General features: G+C 32.7%; 1 protein-coding gene across 50 annotated transcripts in view; it reads left to right on the top strand.

The window, feature by feature from the left end:
* Positions 1-15,580, top strand: part of LOC129953640 (sodium channel protein para) — a 190,266-nt gene that overhangs the window by 133,610 nt on the left and 41,076 nt on the right. For 10 of the 50 annotated variants that reach the window (XM_056066914.1, XM_056066930.1, XM_056066921.1 and 7 more), the window contains exons 22-25: positions 56-299; positions 9,809-9,990; positions 10,265-10,747; positions 10,811-10,984. In XM_056066914.1, the coding sequence (XP_055922889.1) occupies positions 56-299; positions 9,809-9,990; positions 10,265-10,747; positions 10,811-10,984 (1,083 nt within the window). Of the gene's footprint in view, positions 1-55; positions 300-9,778; positions 9,991-10,264; positions 10,748-10,810; positions 10,985-11,572; positions 11,696-15,580 lie in introns of all 50 variants that reach the window. The other 40 variants (XM_056066938.1, XM_056066963.1, XM_056066958.1 and 37 more) reach the window with 10 other exon arrangements.

The raw sequence follows: 15,580 nt of genomic DNA, 5'->3' as shown, positions 1-15,580 counted from the left end.
ATACCATATTCTTAAAATAAAAAAAAAAACATTATTAATTTTATCTTTCTTATAGGTTTTGAATCTTTTCTTAGCCTTGCTTTTGTCCAATTTCGGTTCATCCAGTTTATCAGCGCCAACCGCAGACAACGATACAAATAAAATCGCTGAAGCCTTTAATAGATTTTCGCGTTTTTCAAAATGGATCAAACGTAACGTAGCAAGTTGTTTCAAATTAGTTCGTAACAAATTGACAAATCAAATTAGCGATCAACCACCAGGTGAGAGGACCAATCAGATCAGTTGGATATGGAATGAAGGTTTTTATCCACTTGTTTTTTAATAGTTGTTAAAACAAAACAAAAAACAAAAATATTTTCATATTTATATACATATCTATAATATACATGAGTATATCTTAAAGATATACATTATATCGATCGATTATTACAGCCAGTATGCATCTGTGTCTAATTAATTGGATACATTATCAAAATGCATATGTATACACACAAAAAAACTGTTATAGGTACATTGATTATCTGAAAAAACATACCTCTGCATATTTTTGAATTCTCATTATGTAAGATCATGATAAAGTAAATTTAAGAAACTTTTTTTTTTCTTTAAATATTAAATTCCGTCTTTAAGTAGAATATATACATTTACCTTTTTGACCCATTAGATACGTTTAATATACAAATCTTGTAGTTATTTGTTTTAAATTCGGATCTAAATACGTTTTGAATTAATAGAATTTTCGGAGTATCTAATATTGTAATTGTTGTTTTAAATTAGAAAAACCGTTTTTTAAAATTATATACATAGAAATAGAAATATCGGAGGTATATTATAGCTTGTTAACGTTTAATTTTGTATTTAATTAGTTTATTTTATTTGTTTTGTAGATTATGTTTTTGTTTTTCTCTCGGTTGAAAGAGAAATTAAGTTGATTATAGCTTTCCATTTTAATATTCCCATTAGGAGTTAATGTAATTGGTCCAATTTTTCGAATTGAACATTTCGCGATGTTTCAAGTTCGAAAGATTCTAAATTCAATTACTATTTGCGTTCGAACCATATCTCATGAACGAGATTTAAAATTAATTAACAGAAAGGACTATTAGGTCAATCCATTTTGTATAACAACAAGTTGGGAAAAAAAGTAGGTTAACTCCAAAAGTCTCACAATCCAATAATGATATCGACTTTAATTAAAAAGAAAAGCAAATCAAATGACACTTTTTGTATAAACACAAATTGAAAACGAAAATATTTCAGTACGAATGTTTTAATTAAATTTAATTCAGAACAATTTAATACTTCGTTTTTAAATGCGGTAAATTGTTTAAAAAAGTTCAATCGACAATTTTCTCCACAAAACAGAAACATAAAACAAAAAACACAAAACAAAATACAAAATTAATTAATGTTTAAAGTCCAAAGCTTTAAACATTCCTTTTCATGTTTTCAAGTAAATTGCTAATTAACTTTTATCTAAACAAGAATATCCAAACATGTCTAAAAAGTGACAGTTCGTGAAAATAAACAAAGCAAATACGCTTAAACGGACCTACTTATTGAAATTCCCAACTGTTGACTGGACCATTTCATCCACTGCTCTTATAAGAACCATTGTACAGATGTCATATGGATTAAGCAAACTGATAAAAGTTTAACTAACCATTTTGTGATGTTAACTTTAGGAAAATGTTAAGAGAGAGTAAGATGTTAAAATCGTAAAAAATTAGGTAAATTATTTTACTAAATCGTCTAAAATTTTCCACTTACTTACTTAAGGTGGGGCTACAGTCCTGTGTGAACTAGGACCTCAACCAACAAACTTCTCTATCTAGCTCGGTCCCTAACTAGATGTCTCCTGTTTCGCGCTCCAAGTTGGGTGAGGTCACTTTCCACTTGTGCCCGCCCACTGATCCGCCTTCTTGTGTGTGTGAATTCGAATACTTTCCAGGTCGGATCCAGCCATCTTAGTCGTTAGACTTTTACCCATCTGGCTAAGCCTACGTCACTGTACAACCCGTACAGCTCGTTCCATCTTCTCCTCTACTCCCCTTCAATGCCTACGGGACCGTAGATCGCACGAAGAATTTTTCCCTCGAACCGACCCAAGGTGCTTTCATCCGCTTTTGTCATAGTCCATGCTTCTGCACCGTATAGCAGGACGGGGATGATAAGGGTCTTATATAACAACACTTTGGTCCCTCCAGAGAGGAGTTTATCACTCAATTGCTTAGCCCAAAGAAACAGCGGTTAGCAAGAGTTATTCTGCGTTTGATCTCAGCGCTGGTGTTGTTTTCTGCGTTTACAGCGGAGCCTAGGTAGACGAAGTCCTTGACTACCTCAAAGTTACGGCTGTCGATGGTGACGTTTTGACCCAGACGTCGGTGTTGTATGTCCTTTCTTGACGACAGCTTGTACTTTGTTTTGCCCTCATTAACCGTTAAACGCATTTTTGCCACCTCTGCCTCAATACTTACAAGAGCCCCATTGACATTACGCTGACTTCTTCCGATTATGTCAGTGTCATCAGCATATGCTAGTCTGGATCTGCCGTAATGTGAATATTTGATCGACTGTGGACTTTCCTAGTCTTAAACCACACTGATAAGGACCTATCAGGTTGTTGACGATGGGATGTACACGTTCACATATTACGGCATAGAAGATTTTTGTAGGCGATATTAAGTAGCCTGATTCCTCTATAGTTTGTGCAGTCTGCAGAAGTGGTAGCCTTCGGTTCTAGGTTTATGTACCTGCGAATTACGTTTCACCTGTTCATAAAACTTTCGAACTTCATTCCTGCTTTTAAACCTCTCAACATCTTCGACCGCACGCTTCTCATGCCCTCTATTTTTCCTTCTGGGACGTCGCCGTTGCTCTCGCCTCTTCTGCTCATAAAGCTCATAAGCAGCTCTCATCCTTTTATGCTGCGCCGCGCCGGCCGCTTTGCGTGCCTATTGTTTGGCTGCATTTACCTGCCGACATTCCTTATCAAACCAGGGGTTCCTTCTTGGTGGCTGTGTGAAACCCAGTACATAAGAGGCGGCTTCTCTGATTGCATCTTGGCAATGTTGCCACTGGTTTTCGATACATTGTGTTGGAGGCAGAGAACTTCGAGAGAGGTTACTTGTAACTCGGTCGGAAAAGGATTTGGTGATCTCTTGCGATTGTAGCCGTTCGACGTTGTACCTTCTCCCAGCACCTCCCTGTTTTGCCTTGGGTCTGGAAACCCGAAGTGCTACGTTGGCTACGAGTCCGAGTCGATATTAGCTCCTCGGAAAGTTCGGACATCCAATCAATCTGGTTGACGGTAGATTGATCTGCAGAACTCCAAGTTCCTTTTTAGATTTTGATGTGTGGAAAACGCGTACTATCTACCATGACGTTTCACCCGCAGCAAAATCTATGAGCCTAAATCCGTTGTCGGAAGTGTTGTCGTGCAGGCTGTTTTTCCCGATTATTTCACCAAGGATGTCTTCCCTTCCTATCTTGGCATTAAAATCGCATAGGACTATTTTAATATCGTAGCTAGGACACTGCTGTTACAACGTTTCTCTTAGCCAGGAGAGAACCTCTTTGATCTCTAAAATTTCCCCTTGGAAGACGCTACCATGATTAGGGAGGCAAAAGAAGATGTTTAGATTAAGCTGTTCTGAGTACACACCTCTTCTAACTCCCTCATTTGTCTTGGATCCATCTGTATAAAAATTAATTCTTTTGTCATCTAAGAAGTTTTTGTCTTCCCATTCATCCTTGTATGCAATGGATACCTGGAAGTTTGTTTTCAAATTTTGGTTTTGGAATAGTGTAGTCTCTGTACTTTGGTATTGAACTTTTAGAAGAAATTTTTTACTTATACCATCGGAATAGACAGATATGGAACGCCATCAGTAAGGCGCGAGTTAAAGCTATCATTAGTTTTCATCATTGAAAAAAACATTGGAATTTTTGACAGGTCGTTTATAGCTATCATTCATAATTTCTGTCATTGAACAAAATTTCCTGATTGAAATGTACTGAAAAATGTTTACAGAAATCTGTCATTGGAATCGTGTGAAATCGGAACACAAATCAGTGGAACGATTCGTTTCACTTCTGAACATAAAAGTGTCAGCTGTTCAGGAAAATGAATTTCCGTCGGGAAAATAGGAAAATACAATTTTAGAGAAAAATAAATGTGCAATTACACTTTTGTTTATCAATAAAAAACTTTGTGTGATTTCTGATCGATCAGTATATAATTTTCATTTCTAATCAAAGGAAAACAACATCAAATATCGATTCAAAAATTGTTCCCGATCAATTTCAATGATAATTATAACTCGCCCCTAAAACAAAATTAAAATTTGTTGGAATTTCGCAACCAGTTGTTTGGCAAAAACTTAATTTAATTATTTGAATTTTAAAAATGTATTTACGAAATAAATGTAGCTTCAAATTATTTGCTTCTGTTTGAAAAAATAATTGGTTTATCTTTTGCTGAAAATAAAGCTCTAACATGTTCCAAAATGTAAACTTCATTTTACTGATGGATATAAACGTCCCCTTATCCAAATCTCTTAATTTTTAAACAAAGAAAGCTGTTTAAACATTTAAAATTGAAAAATTCAGTGAGAAATTACCCATTTCCAATAAGTAGAAGCCCAAAGCAACAAGCAACAGGACTTATTACAAATGGAATCATTATCGAATTCCATGATTTTCTAGTTTTCGAGAGGTTTATATAAAACTTGTGGTTCACGAAAACTTGCGGTTTATTAAAAATGTATAGAAAAATTTGAGTTTTCAATGTAGGTTTTCGGCAAAAAAAAACGATTATTTCACGAAAACTGGGGTTTAGACTTGGTGTGAAAAGCCTATTAGGGTCCATCCACCCATTGAATTTTAACTTCCGAAAGCTATTTCAAATGATTATGTAAAAATTTAAGTTTTTAAATTATGTTTTAATTATTTATATTAAATTGAGTTGTTATACTTTAGTTGCTTTTAGATAATGTGTATAAATAATACATTTTTTGGATTAGTATACATAATAAATTTTTAAAAAAATCAGTTAAATTAAAATGAAAAGTTGAATACATATTTATATAATATGAAAGTAAAACAGTGGATTTGACCCTTCTTAGTGTTATGATATTGTATTATAGTTTTGTTCACTTTTTAAAGTTTTTTTTATTATTCTTTTTAATTAAATTGTAAATAAGTTTTTTTTAAATTTTGTGTTAAATGAATAATTTTGATCCGTAAAAGTTGTAATTTTATACTAATTTTGTATATTTAATTAGTTTTGTTCTTGTAAAATTTGTAAAATCACTTCTTCTTTTTTTTTTAATTTGTTTTTGAACTATGACTAAAAATTACCTTTTTATATAATTGTGTATTTCATCATTTCATTTGAAGTATAACATTATAACTAAAATTTAATTAAAAATTTTGGTTTTTTGTTCGTATTCACACATAAAATCATAAGCACAAACTTTCATGCATACATACTTCATTAATTCTATTCTCATCAAAACTCCTTAAAAAATAAAAACAGAAACAAACAGTTTTCATAATTTTAAGGCCAATTCTTTATGTTTTTAATTAATTCTTTTAATTTTTCTAACATAAGTTTAAAAAAAAGGAAGTGTGCAAAATGGAAAAAGATATATACACCTACGAAAAGTAGCTTGGTATTGTTTTCCCTTAAAGTTGATAATTCTTTGGCGTTATGTTAAAAGGTCTTTAGTCAAAGCATTGCATTTGAGGTTTTTAATTTGGTGTAAGGCCTTTTGTTATCTCTTCCGTTCAATACTAATAACTTGAGTGTAGAACGACTGCTAAATATCATATTAATTTACTTACTTATTACTTAGGTCCTCAGACCTGTTAAGTCTATTGGGAACCCTTTAAAGCGCATAGGGGACCTCTATCACGCCTACCCGCCATCGTTTTCGGTTTCTGGAGATGTGATTCAGCTCCCTCCAATTCTGCGCCATGTGCTTCTCGCTCTTCTATTTTCTTGTTTGAGGGGATTTCACTGCATTGCTTGGCCTGCTATGCAGTCGTTACCTTTCGAAGCGGTTTTCCAATCCATTGCCACTTACGGCTTCGTATTACAGATTCTATAGGTTCCTGACATGTCCTTTTATAAAGGGCCTCATTTGAAATACGATTTGGCTAGAAAATCCTTAGGATGTTACGAAGACATCTATTCACGAAGGTTTGCAGCTTTCTTGTAATGGCTGATGTAGCCTTCCAAGTGCTGCACCCATAAAGAGGCACAGATTCGAAATTTATGCGAAACAGTCGTAGCTTTGTTCTTAAGCTGATAGATTTATTCCTCCAAATGTTTGACAGCATACCAAACGCCGCTTTTGCTTTGATGACGTATTGTTCGGTTTCGCCTTCGATGGAAACGATACTTCCGAGGTATTGAAAGATCTCCTTTTTTTCCACCGGTTGCTAGAAAATGTTTATTTGAGAGGATGGTCGGGTTCCAAGGCTGATCATTTTTGTTTTACCGGAACTAATTTTCAGACTTACAACTTCTGCTTTTCTCTACACACTTGTTGTCATTTAATGGAGATCCATGATTCTACGAGGGAGTAAGCAAACATCGTTCGCGTAATGCAACCTGACAGAGCTGAGCGCAGTACATCGCTTATCACGAACAAAAAAAAAATATTGGCGACAAAATACAGCCCTGTCTGACTCCGCTTCAGATTTAAAAATCATCTGACAACCTACCATTGCATCGTACAGATCTTGACTATTGGATCCATCATGTGCTGCTCTAATAATTTAAATTAGTTTTTCTGGGATGCTTCTCCTCCACAAAACTAACCAGATATACTCCCTGTTAACGCTATCAAAGGCCTGCTCGAAGTCCATGAACAGCAGGTGTAGTGGTGATCAATATTCAACGCACTGTTCAATAATGATCCGCAGGATGTTGATATGATCAATACAGGAGGATCCAGCGCGGAATCCTGCTTGTTCGGCATCGAGTGTGGCCTCAAGTTGTTCTCCGATGCGTTCCAGTATGACTTTTTCTACTATTTTTGCAACAGCTTGTAGAACGCAATTTCTTCTCCAGTTTTTGCACTTTGTAAGATTTCCTTTTTTTGGGAGCTTGACGATCTTCCACTCATCGGGGAAGCTTTCGGTGGCCCAGGCTTTTTTATGAGCGGATAAATCAGTTCGCTTGATAACGTTGGCGCTGCTTGTAAAAGCTCTGTGGAAATTACATCAAGTTCTACTGCTTTGTTGTTCTTAAGTGCTTATATTTACTGAGAGGTGTGGTGCAGATTCGGGAATTAGTTTCTTCAGGCGCTTCAGAAGCCATCGGTTGCACGTTGTTTGCAAACACTCGGTTTAAAACCGAGCAAAAGTGTTCTTTCTACCTCCTGACTTGTTCATCCCCCGAACTTATCACAGTGACGTCTACTTCTTTCACAAGGTGTTGCTTTCATCTTCTGTTTCTTGCGCCAAAGCGTTGATTTAGTTACGCTTGTCGCGGCGCCCACTGCGGTGAACCTCTCTCTTTTTCATGCGATACGAGGACTCCAGCTAGTATCTTTCTTCGTCTTGTGCAGCAATTATTCGAGCCCTTAACTATTTGCGTTCGTTGGTTTAGGTTTAATTTAGGCTTTAGGAAATAAGACATACAACATTTGTCTTCAGCCAGCTCGGTCCCTAGATATCTGTATACAGTTTCTACTGCGCCGCCGTCCCTCGTAATTGGATTCGAAGACCTTCCGGCCTGGAGAGGTCATGTCCATTCGCTCTACCTAACACGTTGGACTTAAATTCTGTCAACCAGGTCAGTGTCGCTGTACGGCCCGTACAGTTGCTCGTTGTATCTTCTTCTCCATCTATGCAAACGGGACCAGAAATCACCCAAAGAATTTTTCTCTCAAAGCATCCTAAGATGCCTTCATCTTTCGTTGGCAGGATCCAGGCCTCAGCGCCACAAATGAGAATCAGAATGACTTTTAGATGGTGATTTAGAATAACCCATCTTCTCCGCTTCCGTCGCAATTCTCAAAAACGCTCCACTGACATCACGCTTTGATCTTCCAATTATGTCAATATCATAGGCGTATCCGAGTAATTGGATAGACATTTTGAAGATTGTGCCTCAGGTGTTGGCGGTGGAGTTTTGCACAATTCTTTCCAGAACGATGTTGATTGCTCTTAAAATCTTTCCCCTATACACGGCTTTCAGATCGATAAAGAGATTGTGGGCTTCGATTTGAAGTTCGTGTTTTTTTTGCAAGATCTGTTATGTGAATATTTGGTCATTTGTTTTGCTATTAGCGTCTTAAATTCATTGAGCCTGTACCAACGTCAAATAATTTAGCATCGGATGTACGTAAAAATAGAAAACAAACAATTTATATTTTCAACCTTTGACTGTCCTGATAAAGCTTTTTGTCCTTATTTCCTTTAATCTACGTTTGAGAACTCTAGCTCTATTCATAGTAGAGTAAAAATTTGTTGAAATCTTTTAATACAGTTAATACAGATACTGTTTCAGCACGATACGGGTTGTATAAAATTTTGTATGCCTTATTCGCACATTTTGGCGGATCTTTAATTCATTGGCATAGAACTTATCTTTCTTTCACACTGCCCCAAAGAAACAATTCTAAAGGTGGTAAAACACATGGACTCGATGGCTAATTGTGATCACCTCATCGAGAAATAACACAATAATGAAACTTTTATTGGCTTGTGTGCTAGATAATAAACGTCGTCCACGTCAATATCTCCACATTCTGACCATATCACGATATTTTTGGTGAACGTACTACATGAGTTTTTGTACAAACAGCACGTTAAAACCTTTTAGACCTACATTTCTACGCAAAATGCACTTAACGTCGTTTTTAGAATGCCTTAATCTATAGAATGGGTTTTTGTAAATACTACAGGCTATAGAAACAATATTGTCACTACTTCGATTCTTTACTTCACGAACTTGTTCCAATATTTCACATTTTTTAATCATTTTAAATATATTGCCGGTAGTTAAGGTGCTGAACGAAGGAGACGACCTAAAAGTACTCTGATACCATATTTTTGTAGCCAACAAGCCAACTATTCAAAATGAAACCTCTAACTGGAAAACACATTATTTTCTTGGACTTAGCCCTTTTTTGGAGTTTGTTTGGAAACAGAAATCTTTAATCTTCAGTCCTTGTCCTGGTCAACTGCACAGTTTCAAAACTATACCAGCGCCATCTTTGCCCAAATGCATTCCTTTAAATATGATAGATAATAAGGTCTAAAAAGTTTTCACCTATTCTATTAAAAATATTTCGAGAAATTATGAAATGAAATTCCTTTCAAAACAACCATTTTTGCACACTTTTTAAGACTTATTTTTTGTTTAATGTTTTTTTGTTTTAATATATTTTGTTGGTTTTATGCAATATGTGTTGTGACTTGTAACGTTATATTAGCTATAGCTAAATTGGTGTTGATTCAAACGATTTGGAAGCTTTTTTCAAATGGAATTCGGTTCCTACTTTGTTTTCTTTCTTTCTTAATATCTTCATAAAATGCATCCATAAAATAAAATCAAAACTATCGACCGTTACGTTTCGCAAAAATATAAAAATAAAAAAATACAAAAAATTGGCCACCAACGCTATCTTATATGCTAACGATCATTATAAATATCCTACGCTTGGCATTATTTCGAAATATCATTCAATGCACCTTTCAAAAAATAATGTTAAAAATAATAAAAAAAAAACATGAAACAAAAACGAAACGGATACGTTAGGCATGGGAGTTTGTCGTTGTATTTCTGCAGAACATGGTGATAATGAGCTCGAATTAGGCGCCGATGAATTACTTGCCGATGGATTAATCAAAAAGGGTATCAAGGAACAAAATCAACTTGAAGTGGCCATTGGCGATGGCATGGAATTTACGATACACGGCGATTTGAAGAACAACAAATCAAAGAAATCGAAATATCTAAATAATTCAACGGTAAGATTTTATTTTAAAATATCAATGTTATAGTTAAAAAGTAAGAGTAAGCAGCTTCAGGCTTACTCTTTCTAAAACTATAAAATATTGTAATTTCAATCTGTTAGTTAAAAAATTGTTGTTTTTTTTTTTATAAAAGAGTAAAGGAAAATTTGTTTGTTAGTGATTTTGTAAATTTTTAAAATTTGTATGTAAATAAATCGAAACAAACAAAACAAAAACAAAAAAAAATATCCAATTCCAAACCAACCTATGTATAATATATACCTCGCAGATGATTGGCAATTCAATTAACCACCAAGACAATAGACTGGAACACGAGCTAAACCATAGAGGTTTGTCCTTACAGGACGACGACACTGCCAGCATTAACTCATATGGTAGCCATAAGAATCGACCATTTAAAGACGAAAGTCATAAAGGTAGCGCCGAAACCATGGAAGGCGAAGAGAAAAGGGACGCCAGCAAAGAAGATCTTGGACTTGATGAGGAGCTTGACGAGGAAGGCGAAGGAGAAGAGGGCCCCCTCGATGGTGATATCATTATTCAAGCTAACGAAGAAGATATTTTAGATGAGTATCCGGCCGACTGCTGCCCGGATTCGTATTACGTTAAGTTTCCAATCTTGGCCGGGGACGATGATTCGCCATTCTGGCAAGGATGGGGCAATTTGCGACTGAAAACTTTTCAATTAATCGAAAACAAATATTTTGAAACAGCTGTTATCACTATGATTTTACTTAGTAGTTTAGCTTTGGTAAGAAATATTTTATTTTTATACTTTTTTCTAAAATTACATTAAATTGAATTTTTTTTATAGGCTTTAGAAGATGTTCACCTTCCCCAACGACCAATACTTCAGGATATTCTGTATTATATGGACAGGATATTTACAGTTATATTTTTCTTAGAAATGTTAATCAAATGGTTGGCTTTGGGTTTTAAGGTCTATTTCACAAATGCATGGTGTTGGCTTGATTTTATCATTGTAATGGTAAGTTCAAATCATAAAGTTTATTTCATATTAATAAAATAGTTTGATATTATATTTAAATTTATTAACAAAAAAAAAACAGAATTAACAAAATATCTATCATTTCTTTATAAAACTTAAAACTTGTGTATTTTTTTGAAAAAAAAAAAAACAAAATATACAAAATAATAATTATTTAAGGAGAGAAATATTTATTATACAATCACATTTTTTAATTTTATATTAACAAATTATTATTATAATTATGTTTGCGTTTGTTTCGTTTTATTAATTTATATTTTGTTTGGTTTTGTATGTGCATATAGTTTATGTTAGTTCAGTTTTCATAATTTTAAATAGAAAAACAAAACATTAACCTACATTTGATTTTTAAGAAAACATCAACAACGTTCTTATAACCAACAATATGTTTTATTTATTTTATGTAAACAAAACAAAAAAAATTAACGCAATCTTCAACAAAATTCAAAATCAAAAATCCAAAATGAAAACAAAAATTTATCGGAACTCGTAATAAACGAACAAAAAAAAAAACGCGAAAAACAAAAAAAATGATATTAATTTTTGAAATCAAAAATCACAAAATAGTTGTCGCTTATAAATTTGGCCGCTGTATGGTCCGGCGCTGATGACGTGCCAGCCTTCCGTTCTATGAGAACATTAAGAGCTCTAAGACCACTTCGAGCTGTATCTCGATGGGAGGGTATGAAAGTAAGTAAAGATAGATTTTTTACTGCAAAAATACAGCAACGTGTCCTTTTTGCAAAGTGCATTTATGTACAATAAAAACTATAACTAACAAATTAAATAAAGAAAAACAGAAATGTATTTCTTGCAACAAAATGTTTACTTCTTTTTTGCCTTTCATATATAAATATATATATACTAACATATTATATACATATATGTATTATCTTCAATCGTATTTATATATGTACATATATGAATATCAGAAAAAAAGTTAAACATGTATATTTAGTCGTAAAACCGTACCGTTATGCAGCAAAGTGTCTATATATTTTTTTCCTTACGAATATATAAATGTGTTTTCTATATAATGTATTTCTTTATATATATAATTATATAAATATACATATAATCTATAATGTAAAAGCTGTGCATATATCAATTAAAGTGTGTATCTTATTTACATATATATGTATTCATATATATATATATGACAACCATTTACTTCTGTTCTTCTTTAAACGCGGTAACTTGATAGTGTGAATAATGCAATGTTGTTAGCTTCATATATACTATACATAACTTGATCGTAAACTAATTTGATTAAAATATAATATATATATTATGTATATACAATAATATCTTTTAAATGTTTAAATGGTTTTTTTTTTTTAATTTCCGTTTATTTGTTGGTAAGAATAATATACATGACCATAGATTGACTAAGTTCAAATACTTTAAGGTAATAAACAAATAATATCAACTTGCATTCCCATAAAGGTTTCCTATGCGGTCAATTTAGGCTTAGATTTGTAAAAAGCGAGGTGTTTCTAAGTCGACCCATGGTTTTTCTGTCATTTTCTTTCTTAAACCTCACTTGTTCATCACTTAAATGACACTTATTGTTAGCTTAAGTGAATCTTAAATGGAAATATAAAAATGTTAATGGACCTTGCCGTTTTTGAAATATTTAAATTTCTAAGCTATTCTTTTGTATGTTTTGATAACCAAACTAACAAAAATATAAGTTTCTTAAGGAAAACATGAAAGAGAATCAAATTTTAGAATATCATGGAATTCGTTCTATTTTATCAACTTCTAAGCTATCATTTGACCGTATACGAAACTCGGAAAAAGGTATATATCGTTTTTAGTTTTAAGTTTAATAATTACTAAGTAATGTTAAGAGTTTTAATTTTTGAATTCGAAAATTTAAGAAGTGACCTCGCACGAAATTTTAAACCGTGTGTAAAGCATGGTACACACGATTTTGTTTCTTTCGAAATTCAAATTCAAAAAATATAAAATAAAATGTTTTTTATAAATAAAAAATCTAATGAATTAAAAAATATTTCTAAAAGATTTATTTCACGTTTCTGAAACAAAACTAAAAGTGATGAATATTATTTATAAAAAAAAAAAATATAAATACACATATAAACTTTTATCGAAGGAAATAGGTGACTAAGATCAGAATTGAACAATTGTAGGTTCAACCGAAGTTTACTCGTATCAATGAAGTAGAATTTCTTGAAGATATTTTCCTTGTTTTTTGGCTTAGAAGGAACTAAATTTTGAAACTTTGTTACTATTTCCACGAATAATGGACAAGTTTCATTAGCTTACAAATAGTTTTTATATTGAATTCAACAGCAAATCTGCTGGATCTAAGTACAGGCGATTGTCAGACCTTAAAATACTGTAAAATAAGACACACAATTTTGTTAATTTTGTTGTAAATAAGAAGGTAAACACGAACGCTAAAATGTTTTAGTTTTCCGAACTGTCACTGCAAAATTTGTCTAGTGACATTACGATATCCAGATACATCTTAATTATATCTTTCTTCTTTATGTATAAAAGAACAGCTGATTTAGAACAATTGGGTTAACAACAAATAATTCCAAAAGTATCTAAGAATTTTTGGTATATGTGACTCCTGACAGAACAGCTGATTTAGTTGAATTTGCAGAAATCTGAGGTGAATTCGGTTAAGATGATTGTTGATAAATGTCAGTCAAAATAATCGAATTTTATTTATGTGAGGTGAAAGTCAAACTAAATAGTTAAAAAAGTGTTACAACCAAAAATTTGGTAGTAATTTTATGACAAATATGTTGTTTCTGAATAGAGCTACCAGACAAATGAATTTTAAATTTTCTTATTTACCTTTTTTCGTTAAAAACTCTTGTGAACGACAAACCTCTAGACATTTGAAAAAAAAAAAACACAAGAAAACTTAGAATGTTATTAAAACACTGAGGCTTTAATACTTTTTTTAAGATTTTGTATAGATATCATTTTGAAATTTCACTAGAACAACAATAAATTAAAACTATACTAATCTGAAATTGTTCAATTAAATTGAATTGTGTTGAATCATCTTACATAGACGGAAACTCTTTGGTAGTCAATTTGACTACAAAAAATATGATAGCCAATTATCACCTTAACCAATTCCAGCACTGAAAATTGATTTTAAAATTTTTATTTATTTTTCGGAAAAAATTGTTAATTGATATCATATTTGAAGGAGTTTTATATAAATCAGACGATGAAGAAGTTGTTTGCCACCGAATTTAAGAAGGTATCTTAATGCAACGAACCAACTCGTTGAATAAAGTACAGCCAAACTTCCGTATAACGAACTTCTACATAACTAAGATCTCTCTATTACGAATTGATTTTGAATACACACCTTTTTGGTTACTTGTTGGTGTGTTTTGATCTCTGCTGGTAAACAAAAGTGAAAACAAATTCTATTTATTAACATTTTGTTGAGCAGTTAATACATGGTTTTTTCATTTCTGCAGCTATATTACTCCAGAGGCTAGCAACGGCTGAATTATTTTTGTGAAGCCTATGCTCCAACTTCCAAATAGCTTCACTGGCTTCGACCAACGAAGCCAGTTTCTTTTTTTTCCTCCGAAGAGAAGTCAATGTTTTTTCTTCGGTTTATTTTTTGGAAGTTGAAGTTCACTGCTCGTCTTCAGCACTTCTTGCACGTCACCAATAAGATCTTCAACATCCTGAGTTTCCGATTCAGAAATGTATTGTTGGAACACATTAGACAAATACATTTTATTTAATATTTTAACATCAAATATAAATCAAAGTCAAAATACCGAAAGTAAACAATTTTTTGTTTCAATAAAAAAATTAAACGTCAAAATTTCGCGAGCCATTAATATGCCGGGCAATTAAATTGAGAACGAAAAAAGCGGAGAATTAAACTAAGAAATCAAGTATAGCTTTCCACTAAAATGACACATTTCGTCGTTCAGCAGCGTACTGAAAAACGAAAAGCACAGCCAAATTTGTCCTTTATTATTTCGTCATGTCATTTTTGTATGGCAATTTTCGTTTCGCATCAGCAGCGCACTAGGCTTTAAATTAAAAACACAGCATTCAGAGAAAAAAAACTTTGTAAGGGGATTTCCCCAAGCAAGCATTCAGATTCAAATTGTCGTTGTTGCCTTGGTGAAATTTTAAATTGATTCTTATAAAATATCAAAAAAAAGTATCAAATAGGCTGATTTTGAATGAATTTCTTACTTTGCTTACTTTTTAATGTCGTACGCATTGTCTGTCACAGGAATTTTTTTTTTAAGAAACAAAGTGAACTAAGAAAATTTTCCAGTCGTTTGTGTAAGTGTCTGGTAGCTCTATTTGGAATAAAAATATTTGTTTAAAAATGACTATCACATTTTTTTGTGACAGCTTTTTAAGTATCAATTTGGCTATCACCCTACGTAGATCAAATACGATCATTTTGATTGTCATTTATTAACAATCACCTTAGTCAATTCCACCCCAGATATTGATATTGACATTGACATATTTCGAACATTTCTTAAGATGAAGAGTAACGTACCGACTAATTTATTTGAATCTCTCAATTTATTAGAC

The sequence above is a fragment of the Eupeodes corollae genome, chromosome 1 (genome assembly GCF_945859685.1).
Source record: "Eupeodes corollae chromosome 1, idEupCoro1.1, whole genome shotgun sequence".
NCBI classification, from domain to species: domain Eukaryota; kingdom Metazoa; phylum Arthropoda; class Insecta; order Diptera; family Syrphidae; genus Eupeodes; species Eupeodes corollae.
Note: the sequence above shows the minus strand (reverse complement) of the source record. Positions and strands in the feature narration are given on the sequence as shown.